The sequence below is a fragment of the Columba livia genome, chromosome 2, assembly GCF_036013475.1.
Source record: "Columba livia isolate bColLiv1 breed racing homer chromosome 2, bColLiv1.pat.W.v2, whole genome shotgun sequence".
NCBI lineage: Eukaryota > Metazoa > Chordata > Aves > Columbiformes > Columbidae > Columba > Columba livia.
In genome coordinates, this window is record NC_088603.1 from 21475825 (window position 1) to 21495529 (window position 19705).

The following is a 19705-nucleotide window of genomic DNA, read 5'->3' on the forward strand; positions in this document are numbered from 1 at the left end:
CAACATAAGCAACTGAGCTATATTTCCATACTTGACTTTGCTAATAGGTTAATCTTTCAAGTGTCTTTTAAAATAGATAGCAGAGTATACAAAAAGAATCTTCACTGTATTTCCTTCTTCAAAGCAGTCAGAAGAACACAGGAATATGAATACACTAAATGGGATTTAGTACTGAGAGAAAGATTAGGTGTGTTAAAAAAAAAAAAAAAAAAAAAGTTGAAGGCCCTATCAAAAAAATTAGGCCCAGCTTGGATCTGGTAGTGTTATCAAGTAAAGTCTCATGCTGTGAATTACTCAATTCACAGTAGTAATTGTCTATTGTAATGTCTGAAAGTGGGTCAAAAATTAACCAGCTGAACTAAAGAAAGTTCAAACTCTGATTCAATTAATTGTTGGACATATCTCAGTTTTTAATGTGTTAATTCATCTGCATATCTTCTGCAAGTTGTTTGAGAATCCTCATTAGGCACTTAGATGGACTCATAAAATACCCTTTAGTGTTTGGTTTTCACTTAGAGTGAAAACTAAATCTGGTTAGAAAACAAATAACTCCATTTCATTAAAGAGTTCTGATTTCCTTCCAAGTCTCATCAATAATGAGAAAAAACAAAGAAAAAAAGGCAAAACAGAGAGGGAAATTTCAGTTTCCTTAGAAGGATAAACATCCCAATGATTAGCATACCATACTAAATTTTGAAATTTAAAAAGCAGCTGCTCCCACATTCTTTTCTATTTTTCCTGGATCTGTAAGTCCATAAACACTATGCAGTGTCTATACAGCAAATCAGAGTCCCATAGACATGTTTGAGCTATTATGTATGTAAAGCACTATACTTCAGCTCTCCCATACCATCTGCCAAGTTAGTGACCTGCTATTAGTCCAGATGGGTTTCTGTGCAGAGAGAGACCCCAGACTAGTGGTCAAAAAAACAGTAGGGCACTAGACAACATCTAAAGCGAGCCCTTTCTTGACCAAAAGAGACAAATTATGGGTTAATTGACATGAAAGGAAAATGTGGGCCACCAAAGCTCGATTTGATGGTTTGAATCAGACAAGGCAGTGGCTTCAGTTTGCATTTATCACATCCCTTTCATCCTTTATCATATCCCGTTCATCCTTTATCAGGGTGGTGGAGCTTGGTGAGATCAGAGTTTTCCCTGTCTATTCTTTTTCCTCCAATAGCATAGACAGCCATTTGACAAAATTTTTGCCAAAGTTAAGATATTTGCAGGAGAATTTTAGTTCTACATTAGCCAGGATTTCCTAGCTAGAAAATATTTCATCTAAAAATTTCTGAGAAAAATGTTTAGATTATTGTCTGATTAGGTAAGAGGGAGTTAAATTCTCTCATTTTTCTTCCTAACAACTGTATCTATGTTGACCTCTTTTTTTCTTGTATTATGTCATCAGAGTGTAATATTAGTATTTTAATGCCTTATCTATTTGAAACAAGAGGTTTGTAAACAGTGATACTTTGACCTTTCCATCATGCTAGCTTCATTTTGTGTAGATTCCTACTATTTTCCATTTATAGTGTCAGAAACCAGATTATATGAAAGTTATGGTAAAAAAATTTAAGTAGGTATCAAAATAAAAGTCTATAGTAAAAATCTTTAGAAAGTGTCTAACATTTCACATTTTCTAGCATTGGTAACAAAGGTTGCAATAGAAATATAAAGCATCCAAAAGTCATTAATATTACAGCATTTCTAATGAAACAGACAAAGATACAAGGAAGGCTTAATCTTTATCTTTGTATGTGTCCATATATAGTCCAATGTAACTTCAATATGTTAACCATAAAAAGGGAAAGCCATATACACATCATGCCTATAGCACTGTTAACTTGAAATTGGGCTTTAAGCTAAGAAACTTTTGAAAGGTGTGTGGAAGCAATATAGAAATATTACAGAAAGAAGGAAAATTTAAAAAAAAAAAAAAAAAAAAAAAAAAGCAAAACCTAACAGTTCCCTCAATACTGCATCTGCCTGTAGAATTCACAAAAATATGTTTTAAATTTCAGAAGTAAAAGAGACCTTAATATTCAAGCACTCATTCAAGAAGAAATGTGTCACCTCATTTGTACTCTGGGTAACAACTACTCAATGCTCTGTCCATTATGCCCATTATTTCAGCCAGAAGACACCACAAGATGTGGAAAGGAGAGGGTAAGCTGTGGACAGTGGCCAAGATGTATAATGACTATGAATCTGAAAGAAATGTGGCGGAACACTTCACTAGGAAGCGTGAGTTTGTGAGGAAAAAGAAGGAAAACGAAAAACATTACCTTGTTTCTTTAGTATTTGCATTTGCTAGATACTCAGTGTCTGCATCAGAAACAGTTTGACTACTTGGCCTCCTGTAGATAATATAGGATGGCCTATTATAGATCATAACATATGAACAGATCTTTTACAGCCCCTGTCTTGCAGTGACTAAGATATAACATATTCATTGGCTTCAGCCGGGTTATTTCTCAAATAAAGGACTACAGCTGTGAGGACATTATTACAGAAAAACAATCTATATGCAAAATTAAAATGTCATTAAATATGTAACTTTCAGTAATCTTAAAGGACAGTAAGAACTCAAATAACCTAATTAATTTTACTATGTATCAGAGAAAGATTGAACATTTCCAAGCACTTAAAGACTAATAGGTTTTAAATAGTAACTCAAACCTGTATTTAACATCTAGAAAGAAAATTTTTAATAAGGGAAAGGGAAAGGGAAAGGGAAAGGGAAAGGGAAAGGGAAAGGGAAAGGGAAAGGGAAAGGGAAAGGGAAAGGGGGCTTTTCTTCAATTACATTTGAGCATTTCTGTAAATAATTCAAAACATTGAAAAGGATTTGAAAGCAAACACTTATCAAGGAATAAGGAATGAGGATCTCCAATTACCCATTTACAATAATATGTGATAAATTTAATTTCAAAGAGTCATAATTCTGAAAACAGTAAATTCTTTTACACACTTTTAATCTAGTAAGCTCCCACCTCTATTAAAATTTAACATTAATGCATATTAAACTGAGAATCCAAAACCTAATATAATTATCATGCCATAACAAAGTGGACATAAATTTTTTTGGAAGACTGCTTTTGAAAGAACATAACAGAGCTACTTCCTATTGCAAAAGCCATCCCTTGGCTGGGTGTACTGCCTGTATATTGCTGGATGCTAACAGACCTAGTTCTTTGCACAGTGCTAGAGACAAAATTTTCTATCTTGACCATTTAAACTTTGGCACACAAATACAGGACCGAGCTTCAATGGTTGTTTCAAACTGAACAGAAACAAAGGTGTTTAACGCACTGAAGCACTAGCAACATACTGAGATGGGTAACTGGACACAGATTAGAAAGATGCTGCAAAGGAAATCACCACAAATGTGAGAAGGAATCCTCGCAGTAAATCAAAGTGCATTATATTTACTATCAAACACTAAGAGTCAAAATTCCAAAAAAAAATTGCTACAGAGAAGTACTAAATTCTTAGACCATGTTACAATCATACCACATAAAGCTCTGAGTACAACTCTCATGCCTTGTTTGACGTAATAGATGTGAATCCCAGGAAGAAAACGTGTTGGTAAAGGTTTACTCACACACAGTGATTAAATTCTTCACTGTTCAATCTATTTTCACTATGAGATTGATCCCATGCTCTAGCATCCTAAAATACAGAGCTTAAAAAAACTTTGAGTAAATTTTTCTTCTCGGTACAAAATTTGATATGATTAAATTACAATTACTCGAAATGTGCTAGTTATTTGACACCATTGTGTAAATTATTTCTGGTCATTAGCTTATTCTTAAAAGTAATCAATATTTCACAACTACATATTTAAGTTTGACACACAAGCAATATGTATACTTTTGCTTCCCAAGCAGATACAGCAAATCTTAGAATTACATTTTCAGCACTTTTCAACCCCCAACTTTTTTTTTCCTAAAAATAATTCAATATGTGCTTCAGTTTCATTAAACACACAGTACAAAGATTTATCTTACAAAAATATTAAATGTACAGTTCTTAGCATTTAGTTTTTAGTCAACATATTGCTTCAGGTGATACTAACATGTATTATCTATGCTACTGTGATGGCTGTGTGCACCTCCAGGTTATTTTACCATACACGTTCATCTGACCTTTGACACTAATGACACTAAAAAATGGATTTCAACAAGGTCAAAAGACAATCTTAAACCTGAAGCCTGTTAATAGTCCAGACTTCATTACAGAAAGTGACTAATTTCTTACAAGTGCTGGCGGAGTCACTTGGTATTCGAAGCTGAATTTATGGTTCCAGTTCTAAAGGGACAAGAGGAGGATAGAGAAATCATATGCACAATGTTACATCAGGATTCTTTCTAGAGTGCACTGCAAGCACACATAATCTTCACTTTTTTTTACTGGGTGTAACCAAAGAATATAGTCTGTATTCTCAGAAAGTGCTTTTAAAGTTGGGGGGTTGGTGGAATGAAAGTGTGTGAATTGATGATTCTATAAATATATACAAATTAAATCAGTTCTTGTTGTTTACTGCTACCTTATTTCTCTAGATGCCTTCAAGTCTCTGTTCTGACAAAATCTACACCCATTCAACTCAAGAATTGCAAGAATTTCATGTGTTTAAGCACAATACCCATCAAAGCCTGTGATATATAGAGACACTGTAACATGCTCAATAAACTTCTCTTTACAAGGCTGAAGTATCCCCTTTCTTTCATTTTCCATTGTATTTAAGAGTAATATAAATGTCTTACAGACAGCTGTGGAGCCTATGAGGCTTAATGCTATGGGTTTCACTTCACTGTGAATAGAGGTCTCCAGCAAGATCAATAGAAATTCACACACGTTTGTCTAAACTAAATAATGCTACTGAGAACAGATCTATGGAGTGTAAAAGCATCACATAAAGCTCATATTTTTCCTGCACTTTGACACAACCGTAATTAGCTACAGTACTCTCAGGTACCATTTATACTTTCCTTTTAAATACATTGTAATTCATTTCAGTGTCTTCAAGCAATTCCTTCTTAAATATACAGTAGTGAAATATGTTGAACTCTTTGAACACCCATCCATATAAAATGAAAAAAACAGAGTTGGTGTATTAATCATTTCTCATGGTATCTTGCAACGAGGCTTGGTTTGTGCCTTGAGGAAGATGTTTCTTCTCATGAGGTCTGGGGTTTTTTTTATCCTTTTGGTTGGAATAATGCAGACAGCTTTTTGTTAATGTCTATCCGTCCTTTAAAAAATCATTCCATACATTATAAACACATTGAACTGCTTTAGGGTTTATGTCTACAAAGTAAAGGTTCTGATTATGTGATAGAAATATAGAGATTTATTTTTAAATATATTAATGGGGAAAAAATGTATACTATAATCTCATTACTCTATTAAAATAAAACATGCTAAAAGTTCACAAGAAGCAGAAAACTCTATAAGAGTTTTGATAAAGAAATTTAAAATGGAAAGTACATCTAAACTGTCCAGAGCATATTCTGAACAAGGCTTTACAGGAGAAAAGAATTTTACAATGAAATCTTCATTACTTCTTGTAGATTCATCTGGCACTGTTATTCAGCTATGGGGAACAAAAAACTTGTAGACTTGGTTGGAGAAAAGACTGGAAAATTGGTGCACATGAGAAGTGTACAGATGTGCCTTTGGAACTGCAGGAAGTACTGGGTCCCTTAAGAGCAGAAACTGCACCATTGGTTTGAGGCTACTTTAAAATAGAAGAAGGCTAAAATAACAGAACAGCTGATATTGAAAACCAAAGCCTAATAAAATTAACTGCAAACAAATAAAACTTTGTATTTGAACAGTAGAGCACAGATTAGTATGTTGTTCAACAGCCTAATCTCCTTTATCTTTTTTTTTTTTTTTTTAATTTGTTCTGTCAGCATCAGAGAATCTCTCAAGATTTATCAATGGCACTTAAAAGCACTGCAGCATACCAACCACCACACAAATCAAATGGCATCAGAGATCAAAGATTCTATGTTTTGATCATAACACAACAGTCAGTGGTGCTTAGTTGGATTTTCTCCATTGGATATTTTAGTCTTATGGCTTCTGACTGATGCAGGGCTGAGATTAATTCATGGTGCTTCCGTGGCTCATCTGAACCTGCCACATCTCATTGACATTCTGTCATATCTCTGTAAATTCTGTGAGGTTGAAGGCAAAAGGAAACATGAGGAATGAGATTCCTTCTCAAGTAACCAAGCTTGAGGTGAAAAAGCCACAAAAATTTCTAATTACAGTGGGCATTAGTTTTAATTAGCAATTTTCTGAATTACAGTTTAGTATAAAATTGTATGTTACTGTAGAAGACTCCTCAGTAACTACATTTTTACTCAGCATCAAATATCTAGTATCTATCATCCTGTTTCTTGCCTTATTGTCACCTTAGATATTTACTAGTGTGCACAGTATGTATTTGATTACCTATGATGCTTTGTTAATACTTTAATGAAGTACTAACACAAATTAGCCCATATTTCACAACCACTTAGGGAACTAGCGTATGTGGAGCTAGACCTTGCTAAAAGAAAAAATACAGAGGAAAACCACTTTTCTGAAACTTCATTATCTGCATTTTTATTCTCTAAAAAATTCCAAATTTAACAGAAAAAAAAGGATTACAAAATAACTCATACACTTTTCTTTTTTTTTAATGACAGTCAAGACTTTCAACAATTACTTAATCATTTGTAGTAATATAAATCTAATAATAAATGTAGAAATAGCAATACATTACATTGGTCTTTCTAGGTAGACAGAAAGGCTAAATTTCTGTTTTTAGGAAAATGTTTGGCTAAATCACCTTTATAACAGAAAATGCGGTTTGAATAACTGCTGGGCTAAGTGTAAGCATGTTCCTGTAACTTCTGCATAGCAAGTAACTCTAGAGAAGTTATTGTCTCCATATGAGAATATATGGACTTTTGTGACACATGTAGGATAATCCATGTGAAGTATTGACATTAAGCTAGTGAGAATGAAAGGCAACTTCAGAAAAGCTCTCCTAGAATGGTCCTAGAAGTAGCTGCCTGTGCTGAGAGTATGGGGAGGACTGGGAGCTCCAGCTGTCTTCTTGACAGCACAAGGCAGCTACTGCAGTGATGGGAGAAGGGATGGCCTTGGCTTCTCTCATCCTCCCATTTTCAACACTGTAGTTTGCCTTTGGCTTCCAACTTTGCGCCCTTTCATGTAGGCACGAGGAGGCTGCTGCAGCAGTGAGTTTCTCCTTGTTCTTCAGGATTGTTCTCATGCCCTTTCACCTCACAAATCCTTACACAGTTCAGTCCTGATGAAAACTGTGTAGTTGCCATGTAAAAAGAGTTATAGGGGGAAATACGCTGTACTGGTGAGAATCATTATCTGTGAAATACCCTGTTGCTTCTCTTCCTATCTGGCCACTGGAGACAGTTCTCCCTCTATCTCCTTTGGTATTTTTTTACAAAGAGAAAAATCTTACCTTCAGAGTCAATGCATCCAGCTATGGATGCTCTAAGTAAAGCTTTACACATATAAGGTTGTCTTAACATTCCTTGCACAACATTCTCCAGGTCATTGCTGATCAGGTCCCTGACCGCTTCGCACAAACTACACCTTAACTGGATTTAACTATTTTGGAGACTACCTAGTATTCACCACGTACTAAAGAATGCATTTCAACGTATATTTCAATGCTCTTTTTATTATCCCTTCACTGTCAGGCTCAATGGCATGAAACAAGGGTGATTTGTTGATGCAATAATATAAATGTTTTTGGGTTTTGGTTCTATCAGCTAAGTGAAATGCAGTATGGATAAAGAAGTGCTTTCAAATAGTTGAATTCAGCTTTCTCCTTTTCAATGTTTCATGAGATGTGTCCTGTGGATTAAAATTTTTTGCATTTATTTTGAAATTCTTAGACCCTCAACTTTAAAACTTTTCTTGACTGCTGTAAAAACTACTGGGTTTAAGTATAATACTTAAAGTCTTTAATTTTTCCTAATTTTTACTGTGCTAAATTCTGATGATGATTTTCTGAAAAGCAGATACAAAATCAAGACAGATGTGTTAAACATATGGGTATCAAGAGAGCTGTTTACACAGCAGTAATCAGCATGTGAGCTTAGAATTTTAGTTCCACATCCTTTTTTGTTTTGATTCATTAGTTTTGATGACAGATTTGAGTATGAATTATCATACCAATTAAGTACCTACAAAGTTTTCAAACAACAGCTGTACCCAAATATCACTAATAATGTCAAAGAATTTGCTACATCACTAACCACTTTCTCTAAAATTGAAATAAATTTACAGAGTTATCCTTTTGCTGGTATCTATTCTATATATTTGTTTAAGCCTACACAAATTGATACTTCCACTATTATAGCATTTAGAAACCAACTGCAATATAGAATTCCCATTTGTTAAGTGTAGAAACATGCCATAAAAGGTCCATGTTCATATATGCATAATGGTCTTTTCAGTGCAAAATGCCAAAGTCACCTAGTTCTTTGCAAAACCTGTGCCAGCCTTTCTCCAGCCAAGGACAGTCAGGCTGCCATAGCAGACTCCCATAACAGCTTCTATTCCTCCAGCCTTAGGCTTATCTACGCACATACCAGCTGTTCCATCCTCCATTTCTGAAGTCATTGCTTTCACTAAATTAATGTAATTACAGCTCAAAAGACTCACATCTCCACCTTACAATCCATCATCCTATATGTGGCTAGCCCAAACACATACTCTGTGGAAGCAGATGGTCTGAATCTCCAACTATTCACAGGTATTTCTGCTGAAAGGTCTCATTGTAAACTGCACCGTCACCTGCTCTTGCGTCAGGATGAATCTAATCATGTTTACAAATAGTCCTCTGTGTTTTATTTTAACAAGCAAACACACAAGATTACAGTATTACAGCTTCTCTCATCTAACTCCATGGGAATTTGGATGAGAAAATAGAACAAAACATTACAGGGTTTTAATTCAACAGAAGCTATACTCTGCATCTCCTGCTGTAGCTTGGAAGCATCACACTCCCTTTATTTTCTATAGGCCAAAAAAAAAAGAAAAAAAATAACGGGAATGGAGAAACAGTACAATCAAATTACATCTCATGTGGAATACCACAACAGCAATACATTTCACTGTTGCCTGAAAACTGCAATCTCTGTGGATCATTTGCTTTCTCTTTTCATCAGTCTTTTTCACTATACTGTTAGTTGCATTAAACCCTGAAAATATTTTGAAAAACAGTAATGAAATTTCATGTATCACTGTGCACATGCAAATTTACAGTGGAAATGCTGTGAGAGGGTTTACTAAGTATGCATACAGTGCTGGTATTGGCTAATATGAAACAATTAAATAGCAGTCAATGAAAGATTTTACAGCCAATTTATCATAAATAGTTGCTCTTTTTTATGGAATACACCCCATTTATACATCATGTAGAGACCTGGAAACAATGAAGTAGCACTGTGGGTTTTGTTGTATCATTGACTTTTTTTTTTTATCTTGAGGGTTGTTCATTTGTTGTTGCTGTTTTTCAGTTGTTTGCTTGAGTTTGGGGTTTTTTTGGTAAAAATATACAGTGATTTTAATGAAATACACAGTGAAACTAATGTATGGTAGATGATTTTTTAATAGTGATAGAAATAATCTCAGGCTCAGTAAATGCAATATAAATATCATTTGAAACTAGCAGCAATGTAGCAAACATTTTGTTACAGTGTTTTTAATTTAAAGTCCATTTTTGCACTCTGTGGACTATAGTCACAGAAAGCAAACATGCCTGTCACTAGAACTAGGCAAGTATTTTTCTGTTCAGAAGAATGATGTTGTTCAGAAATTTCCTCATTAGATGAACTGAAGTTATGTGACACTGAAAATTAATTGTATTTAATACAAACCAAAATACATAACCAAATACATTTGGGTAAACCCAAATCTCCATGGAAAAAAAGCTAATTTTTGCTCTTTGAGACAAATCAAAGGAATGTCTTTGGGAGGAGCTGATAATCATCATAAACAATCTACCTAGAATCCAAAATTAATTTAGAAATTTTCACTGAGAGAATAGAAATATTTTTCATTTTATTATAAAGTGATATCATTTATCAGAAAATTGTAAAATATTAAATAAACTGAATTTAACTCTACCTAGAGTAATTTTGAACTGCATTAGTTTATTATTATATTATTATTGTTGATGTTAAATATCAGCAGAATTCACAAGACTTCATGGGAAGAAATATCTGCCAAAGGAACTTGTACTGCCCACCCTTGGGCAAGCCTGCCTGGACAACAATAGCTAGTAAGGCAGAAAAGGATGTGTACACTGTGTGAATAGGATCATCTAAGAAGGTATTTACCCAAAACTGATCAAGATGATGACCACTATCAATTAAATTAAACAGTACCAATGAACTGCAAAGACACCTTTAAAACAAAGGCGAAGTCAGGTTGAAAAGAAGTATAAAAGTAGGGTGAAAATGTACAATAGTGGGGAGAGATTATGAAGTGGAAATAGCAGCAACCAAAACATGTTTTTGACACGCCAGTGGTCATCTTGCTTGTGCCACAACCACTGCATAGACCAGATGGAGCATCATGTCCACTGGATGCTGCAAATAGCCTGCATCCATCTGGTGGGCTGGCAGTTTGGGGTGCTACAAGGAGGGTTTATTTCTCATGGTATATGTGTTAACAGATTATAGGCAGCAGCATGTACACACATAAAGCTGGGTCAGCCATGTCTCCAAAATTTCTTTCCCATACCGGTGAATATGCTTGTACCTGACATGTCTTCTGGGAAAGGGCATTCACATGTCTGTCTGGATGGGAAGGTACTGAAACTTTTGGAAATTACTTATAGAAGGGTTTTTAGAAATTGGTACCTTTTTTCAACCTTTTGTAATTTGATTCATGTATTGTACCAATGCTATTGATCCTGCCTATCTACTTCACTGATTGTCAGTTAATTACATGCCATTAATAAATCAGTAAACTACTTCAATATTGTGAACTGAGAAGTTTTCCTTCCTGACAATGCATATATGGCTAAACTAATGCAGTCCAGCAAAAATTCAAGTACCTGAAAAATTGTACTCACGTAGTATGATCAATTAATGGGCAGTGTTTTTCTTCCTCGGGGTGGAGATTTGCCCCTCTTCCAAGTTCCCACTTGAATATGTTTGTGGTATGGATAGAATCATTTCTTGACATCTGTCTCAAGGTCGGTTGATACCATCCACAGTGGTTTGTATCTTCAAAGTCACAGACTTCCATAACTTTAGAGATGGACAGTGAATACTTTGTGTTTATATAAAAATTGGAAATCAATAATTTATGTTATGATAAAGTAAACATCATGGAAACAAAAAGGAGTCTATTTATAGTATTCATGAATACTGACATAGTGCTAACATGCATAGTTTTTCCTCTATTGATAAAATATCAATTATATTTTCGATGTTCTTTTCTATTAAGCAGATTATAATTTTGGGAATATACCAATTCTTTTGCACCTCAGTATTTGCCTTCATATGTGTTCTGACCAGCTTTCAGCCATTCTAATGATCTGTTGAGTGATATACACTGAAATGCATATAAAATTAATCAGCTACAATTGTGACAGCTGCTTTGTGGTTCTTTCTTCAGTCCTGTAGACTGGTATTAGCAAGCCATTGCACATTGTGTTCAAAGTTCACAACCAAAACTCTAACAGACCACATCAATATTTCAAGCAGTCCCCACAATACTTGAAAGTCACATAATAATGTAGCTATTTGGTATTGGTGTCAAATACTGAATTGTTATCTTACTCAATAAACAGAAGCTGCCTGTGCCTCAGTTTTTGATTTTTGAGGAACTGGATAAGAAAAATGAGCTCACTACCACCCCCTCCATCACAATGCATCTTCCAGTAAGAATATGTAGGGGAAAGAAACCCATTTATTTTCCATTTCTGTTAGGAATATTCCTGAATATTTTGCAGAAACTTTGTCTAGGTCATCCAAGGTGAGTCTTGTCACTCTCCAGAACTTTGAAACGGATGAGTATACTGAAGTTTAACTGACTTCTCTGAGAATTGTGCAGGGAAATGAGAATTTATTTTAACACATGCAACTCAGATGTTAGCATAGCTGAGGTAACTTCTATATCAAGAAATCACAATGCTTTAGGGGAATTTGGCTGATGCCTCCTTCCTAGGAGGCTAAAAATGTTGTACTAAGGAGAGAGTAAGTTATGATTTATAGTTTTTTATACGTCCAATAAAATGCCAATCACAGACAATGTGATGTCACGAATAACCCATATAGAGATTTGTGGTGCTTCCCAAGAACGATAAGTGGTGTAGTATTAAGTGTTTATTTCCATTTTTTAAAATGTTTATAAACATATTTCAAGCGCCTCTGGGAAAGATAACACCTTCCTGAGAACATATTTCTACCCTCAGTCTGGACATGCTTAACTCCCATTCTGGCATTGTCATTCAAGTGATAAATTGACATCATTACTGTAGTGATGGGAGGCTTCAGACAGAGCAAATATATAAAGGTGTATCATCCATAGTATTTATCTCACTCAGAAAAAAAGGATGGTTTGTAAGACAGTGTAAATTTCTGAGAGAATAAAAAAAATAACCAACAACAACATTCTATCCAAAAGGCTCTGCATTCGTTTTTCAGTGTAGAATTTCAATGCTTGGTGTTTTTTCACACTATAGGAAATTACCCAATGATAGTTGTATATCAGATTCATTTCTGACAGTTATTCCCACATAAGGAATAGAGAGAGGGAGTCTAATGTTACTGTTCCTCATTGAGCCCTCAGCCCTGAGAGAGATGATTGAGCTCCCTACACAGTGTAATGAATGCAGAGTTTTGATCTTCAGTGAGGATAATTTAGCTTGTAAAGACTGCTGAGGTCACTGTCTCTAGATGTCTGTCTGCCTCATTAGTCAGCTTCCATACAGCAGTATTTTCAAATATTGTGCTTTAAGGCAAAACAAAATCATTGACAGTTTCTTCTGAAGTGCTACAGTGTGAACTGCTGTAACTCAGAAGCAATCAACAAATGTCTTAGACCTCTACGGACAAAATGTGGTGACTCTGTCCATTGTCCAAGTTACTGTGTTCCCATCTGACTATCAGAGCTTTAGAAATTTACAGGCTAAAACTCACTTCTGTGTGGAGTAGGCTGAATTTCCCAACCACTGCTGCTGCTGAAAATACTTTGTATAAAAAAAGAAAACCATATTCCTTGAAGTAGGTAAAAAGTGGGCCCAAGTCTCCCCAATGTGCACCCAAACAAAAGACTGTAAAGTTATTCTCTCTTCCGGTCTCAACTGGCGAACATTTGAAAAATTTAAATACGTCACAGGTCATTTAATTTGGAAAATTCTGCTCAGTTAAAAAAAAATTGTCATGTATAGCTACCAATCATTGGGGCACTGAGGATTCCTTCCCCCTGGTTCCCTATTTCATTAGCAAGTTGAATTCAAATGTCAAGTCTGAATCATCCCATTAAGACCCAGAAAGTGCATAATGTCTCAGAGTCCCACACCAAGAGCAAAATGTTATTAAGTTATTATTTTCCTGGAGAAAATCACATTAAAATAGCATCTAGGTGTTAATATCAAATCGCAAAGGTAAATACAGAGTAGCTAAAGCGATGTGTCCAACAGTTGCGAACTAACAAGGTAGCAAAGTAAAAAATTTAGTACACTTACCACAAGCTGATTCATCAGACTGATCAGAGCAGTCAGGTCTAAAATCACACTTCTGGGTCATCTGGATGCAATGGCCAGAGGTTCTACAGACAAATTCCTTCTCTGTGCAGTTGTTCACAGGGAGGGTGACAGGAACTGAAGTTGCTGAAGTAGTTGTAGAGATTGTTGGCAAGTTTCCTTTGGAAAACAAAGCAACAAAATGCTGAGTGATGAGACCAAGGCATTCTAGTTTTGCAAGGATTCCTGCCTTTACCTCTCCCTCCCCTCATCAAGGGTATAGCTTTACTGGAAACATACCTGGGTGTCCATGTTGAATGACCTAAATGCTGCGCAGCAGGAACTGAACTGAACATTTCTGTAGTGGAAAGCACTAGATTGGTCATGATGGCCAACCACCATTCATATAATCCTTGACATTTGCAGGAATTTATTTACCCCTTTACTTGTCTTTTGAAGTTGGATTAAGTCAGTGAGTCATTTCAAAAAACTGAAGCCACAGAGACTGACAGAACAATCACAGAAACTTGATTTCCCTGTGAACCAAGGCTAACAGATTATTTTGATGATAATGGCTTTTGTTTCAAGACATCAATTATTGCAAGTGACTGTGGAAATTACCATGTAACCTACTTACCTTGTAATTTCATCACTGAAAAAAAACATTTTTTTCTCATTAGAAAAATTATTCTGTGGTCATAATCTTGTTCCACCACTTCTTCTATGTTTCATTCAAACTCAATACTCATTCTTTCAAATTAATTGTTTTTGCCTTTCCTCCTATTCTTTACTATGCACCTTTCTTCAGGCTTACTCTCATTTCTTGAAAACTTTTGCTATTACTGTCCATAAAATGAATTTTCGTTATATAACTCCTTCTTTAAATTTAACCATTAATAAAATTATTAGCTGTAGTGCAGAATGCACCTGAGAAATACACTGGAGTTAATTAAGAAGTACATGTTAAGACATTTTATATAAAATGTGTCCGGGACAGCAAGGTATTTTTTTTCCTCGCTGAGGCCTGGAGCACTAAGACTGACAATAAATTCCCCATGAGCAGGAACCATTTCTATTTCATAAGGTAGAAATCACATCTATGACATTAAGTGCATTATACTCTAATCAAATGAATGACACTCCCATAATATTCTAAAACACAAACAAAAGACCCAGTGGAAGGAATCTTTTGAAGGAATAATTGCATGATATAATAAATATATCTACAACTCAAAATAATATCAAGGACCTTATTGGTCAGAAATTCTAAAACATAAGTCTCTGCTCCCAATCTGCTGGAATAGGAGGAAATATTTTGAAATACCATAAACTTCGTAACACATGAAAAGAAAGGAGAATCAGCTCCTTGCTGTTTTGAAATTATTCATTTTCTATGATTTATGAAATAACATTTTTTTCCAGAGCAAGCATCACTGAATAGCCTTTGGTTAGGATATTCAGAAGATGCATCAAAGCAGTATGGTCAAGTTTTGACGTCTTTAATATTTCATATGTAGGACTTTACCACCAAGCTGTCAAGCCCATGTCTCTTCAGTCAGTATCTGGTCATTTGAGGTGGAATGAGAGCAACAGGGCAGTTAGTGCTTAATTCTAGGGTGCAGGGACATGGGAACCCCACTTTTTTTTTCTCTGATCCATCTTGTGTTAAATATGGTGGAATATGCTGTAGCTATTAACTGTTTTGCAGACTGTTTGTACAGTCTCTGACTCTTTCTTGGTTGTTTTGCTTTTTTTATGGCATGGAGGAAGTAAAATAGAGGCAGAAGGACCCAGGACTGTCACAAAAAATTGCTCTCAATACTAAAAACATTTTAAAAATGTACAGAACAGCCTATTCAGCTCTGTCTACCATAGTGCTTGATTATTTTTTTAAATCTGTTTTTTGCTTTTCCAGTAACAATATTTATAAATGACAGCAAAGAGTCAGCTCACAGCTAGGAGGTGATCACTTGGAATCTGTTCTTACCATTGTATAGAGTACAACCTAGAAAAGACAAGTCATCAAGTCCGATATCTCCAGTGAAACCATCTCCTATGGTACCTTTCACCAAAATCTAGGGAAACAAGAATTATGAAAACATTTTTCAGTGTACAGTAGTATTCCACTTCTCATTAAATATTTCATATCAGTTGATAGAGGAATAATTTGCCACATTTCACACTGAAAATGAGATTAAAATTGTTCTAGGGGATATATTTTATTTAGTGATACATTACGAAAGAAACTAATTACGATCAGTTTTCACTGCTGGTCACATTAATCACAGTGAACCATAACAGACTGGTTGGCTTCACAATTGTGTAAAACCACTGAAACATTGTTGTGATATAAAATGATGGCAAGACATTATCATAAGTGGCATGTAATGATTAGCTCCTTTGATACTTATTGTATGATTGTATAATTATGATTAATTAGAATAACTTTCATGTGAATAAATTATATACTCTTATAAAAATCCCATGGTGATGAAAACAATTAAGCAGGTTAGAGGTGTGCTATGGAGCCTTATGAAGAAATATATTCTAATATTTCTTTACAGTTGCCAATGCTGTATATGCTTACTGTCTGGTTACTGTCCCAAGGAATGGGAGAGGTTAGTCTTTGTGAAATACTCTCTGGATGACTTTTGTTCTGACAGTTGCTGAATTGTAAAAATCCAAGCAAGTGATTAGGGAATGATTTAGTAAGCCCCTTAATTCGACTAATTTATAAATTCTATTAATAAAAAAATAAGGGCTCATCAAACCATACATTTAAACAAAAGATAAATATGGAGGGTTTTGCTGCTTTACTGGACTTCAAATGTTAAAGTATTTATTTGCCCTCTTTTTTTTTTTTTTATATATATATTTATGCCACATCTTACACACACACTTTCAAGCTTCCAGATTATTCTGGAATGCCTCATAAAATTTCAAATACATTTTTCACTATTTCTTCCTCAGTTCAATAGACAATTCCTACAAAGGAAATAAGTATAAAGAGCATCAAAATTACTGCCATACTGCTTCACAGTACTGTTAGTTCAAAGATTTTTGTTATAATTTACTTAGTTGCAATTCTATTTGCAAAGTAAACTTATTTTCAACAGGTAATGGAGCACTGCTCCAAACTCAAAGATGCAAAACACTTCTGTGTAGATAAGTGTCTCAATTATTTTTATCAATTGTCATTGGTATTTTGGAAACACCTTCACATCAAATGTCATTTCAAAAATATATGCTTCCATTTTACATTTTAGCTTTCCTGCTGCACAATGGCTTCCAGCTCCTCTTGTTTGTTGCCCATACTGTGTGCCTTAGTGTACATGCACTTCAAGTGGGCTGCTGATTTCACTCTTAATTAAGGCTTTCCGTGGCACTTAGTGCCATGATCTGGTAAATGGACTGAAGTTGGACCAAAGGTTGGACTTGATGATCTCAGAGATCTTTTCCAACCCAGTCCATTCTGTGATTTTATATTTTAGTATTTCTTTTTTCGTATAGTAAATGAAGTCCTGTAAAAGATTTCCAGTTTCAGAAAGAAATACTCGTCAGTAACTTCAGGGAAATAAAAGAGTTCATCTACATGCTAAGAACTGTTGCTCACCTGGTATGTATGCATGCAGAGATTTTTGAGTCACACTTCACTTTAAATTTATTAACGTGCAGAAAAAGAAAATTATTTAAAAGCTGCAAGGAATAGCCTTAACACTGTAAGAGGGCAATATCAGTCTTAATGTCTGAACAGTAACAAACATGTTTCTGCTATTCTGAAGTTGCATACGAACAGGAGATTTGTTACTGATGCTGACATCACCAGAATAAATAAAAATTATTACACTCCATTTATGTCCATTAGGCAAAATAAATGAGTATACTAAAAGAAGATGGATATATGTCCCTTACTATGTAGATGCTGAAGATGGATTATTTTAGCATAAAATGTATCTAATGTGAATGAGAAGAGTAAATTACAACATTGCTTACTATTGCTCTCATCTCAGTATGAGATTCTTACTTTTCCCTCAGAATATGCACAAGTATTCTTTACAATATTACATCTGTCTATTGTTTCCAATTTAGGTTTAAATGGGGGCAATGTTGCAGTATCAGTACTAATCAGCAGGAGTAATTCAATTCAGAATAACTCTTTATATTGTTATTATGATGATTTTCATTGTATTACTTAAGATCTCCACAACAATTCTTTTTGTAAATTTCTTTATGTACTTGCATCAGGAGTCTGACACATCAGCATATAGCATGAATGCAGTAATTAACACAAAATTTAACAAAGATGGAGGTAAATGTTCAGATAGACTTAAAACTGAAAATAGGGCCAATTTATGAGTTAGTGCTGCAGTGTAAAATTTAGCATCTCTGCAGCTGTGGTTAAACATTGACCACTTAAATTCATTTGCCAGCTGAAATTCTGCAAACTTCATGAGCTGTTATTAAATAACCTCCAGGGAACTCATCTACCATGGAGCTCATTTCACATCTCATTTATTATTTGAATGAGGATAAATAGTTCCCAATTTCTCCAGTTTTCAGAACTCTAGAGATCCAGTCTGAATGAAATCTATAAATGTAGCAAAAGGTGTGCTACATAAAAAGGGAGGAAAAAAAACTCCATGAAAAGCAGAATGTATTAGAACGACATTCTGTATACAGAAAAGGATTGATTCCTCAAGATTTTGAACAAAAAAGGTTTTCAAAGGGTGAAGGAACATTACAAGAAGTATTAATAGAGCAATTACGAGTAATGCTATTCTATACAAATGTTCAACTTTAACAGTAACGCTCATTTCTTTCACTAGCCAATTCCCACTGAACGTTAGTAAAATGAAATCATAATTTCCATACAAGCGTAGTTTAAGCTAGAATTGAATTCCAAAAAACTGTGAGGTATTAAAAATTCTGAAGATTTATGAATGTTTAGGAAATAGTGATATTAGTTCTATCGTGTTTACATAGTAATACAGCTAAAAAATATCCCAAGTTTGTCACAGGAAGTGTCTACTCTATCACTTACTTATATTATTAGCAGTTAGAGTATGGCAATTTTTATTAGGTTTGCTATGATTATTTCTGGCAAGAAGCCATGTGAATTGATCGGAAGAAGAAAGAACAACCACACAAGTGGTTAATACTACGAATAACTTATAGAACATTTTGTCATCAGAAACTTTCATCATAAGTTAGTGAAAGTAAACGCAGGATTGAAAGTCATACACATGTCATTGCATATCTCTGAAGTAAACTACTCCTATATTTTAATGCTATGTATAAGTAAAAGAAAATGTCTCATAACTTTTCATCTAGAAAAATAACCAATTTCTTATAAGATAATGGAACTTCTGTAATTAGATAAAGGACAAGCCACAGAAACACAACTTGTGTGAGATCTATATCAAAATTCCTTGCTTCAAAACTTATTTTTATCAAGATACCTTCATCCAACAGTCATGTCACCATAAGTCTTCCCTGGGGGATGATTTTTTTCAAGAACACATGAACATATTCCTATAATGTTATCTCCAGAAGTACACAAAAAAAAGGAAAACTGTTATATTTACCAAGCAAATCTATTTTTTCAGAGAAATTGTGATTTAAAAATCATCTGAGAAATTCAGATTTAATTTTGACTTCTTGTGTTATTAGTTATGTCAAATGAGTCCAAGCATGGTTATTTTTTCCTTCCTGGTTTTGTTTCTTTGCTTCCCCAGATGCCATTAAAGTAGTAGGTACTGTGGAACCCAAGACCACTTCAAAAATCTCCCATCTAGGCATCCAGTAGTTGCATCTGACTATCTGGCACTGGACTGTTCCTCTGTACCTATCACACCATGGTTTCTCTTGGGGGAAAAACAAACAAACAAAACCACAACAACAACCAAAAAAACCCCAAACAAACAAACTAGAAAAACACTTAACCAACCAACCAAC

The 19705-nt window shown here is 34.6% G+C and overlaps 1 protein-coding gene across 1 annotated transcript in view; it reads right to left on the reverse strand.

Annotated features, from left to right (window-relative positions):
- Positions 1-19705, reverse strand: part of MALRD1 (MAM and LDL receptor class A domain containing 1) — a 255324-nt gene that overhangs the window by 165690 nt on the left and 69929 nt on the right. The window contains exons 19-21 of the mRNA XM_013370091.3: positions 15738-15825; positions 13754-13930; positions 11132-11309 (exon numbers count right to left, since the gene is read on the reverse strand). Coding sequence (XP_013225545.2) covers positions 11132-11309; positions 13754-13930; positions 15738-15825 — 443 coding nt within the window. The remainder of the gene's footprint in view (positions 1-11131; positions 11310-13753; positions 13931-15737; positions 15826-19705) is intronic.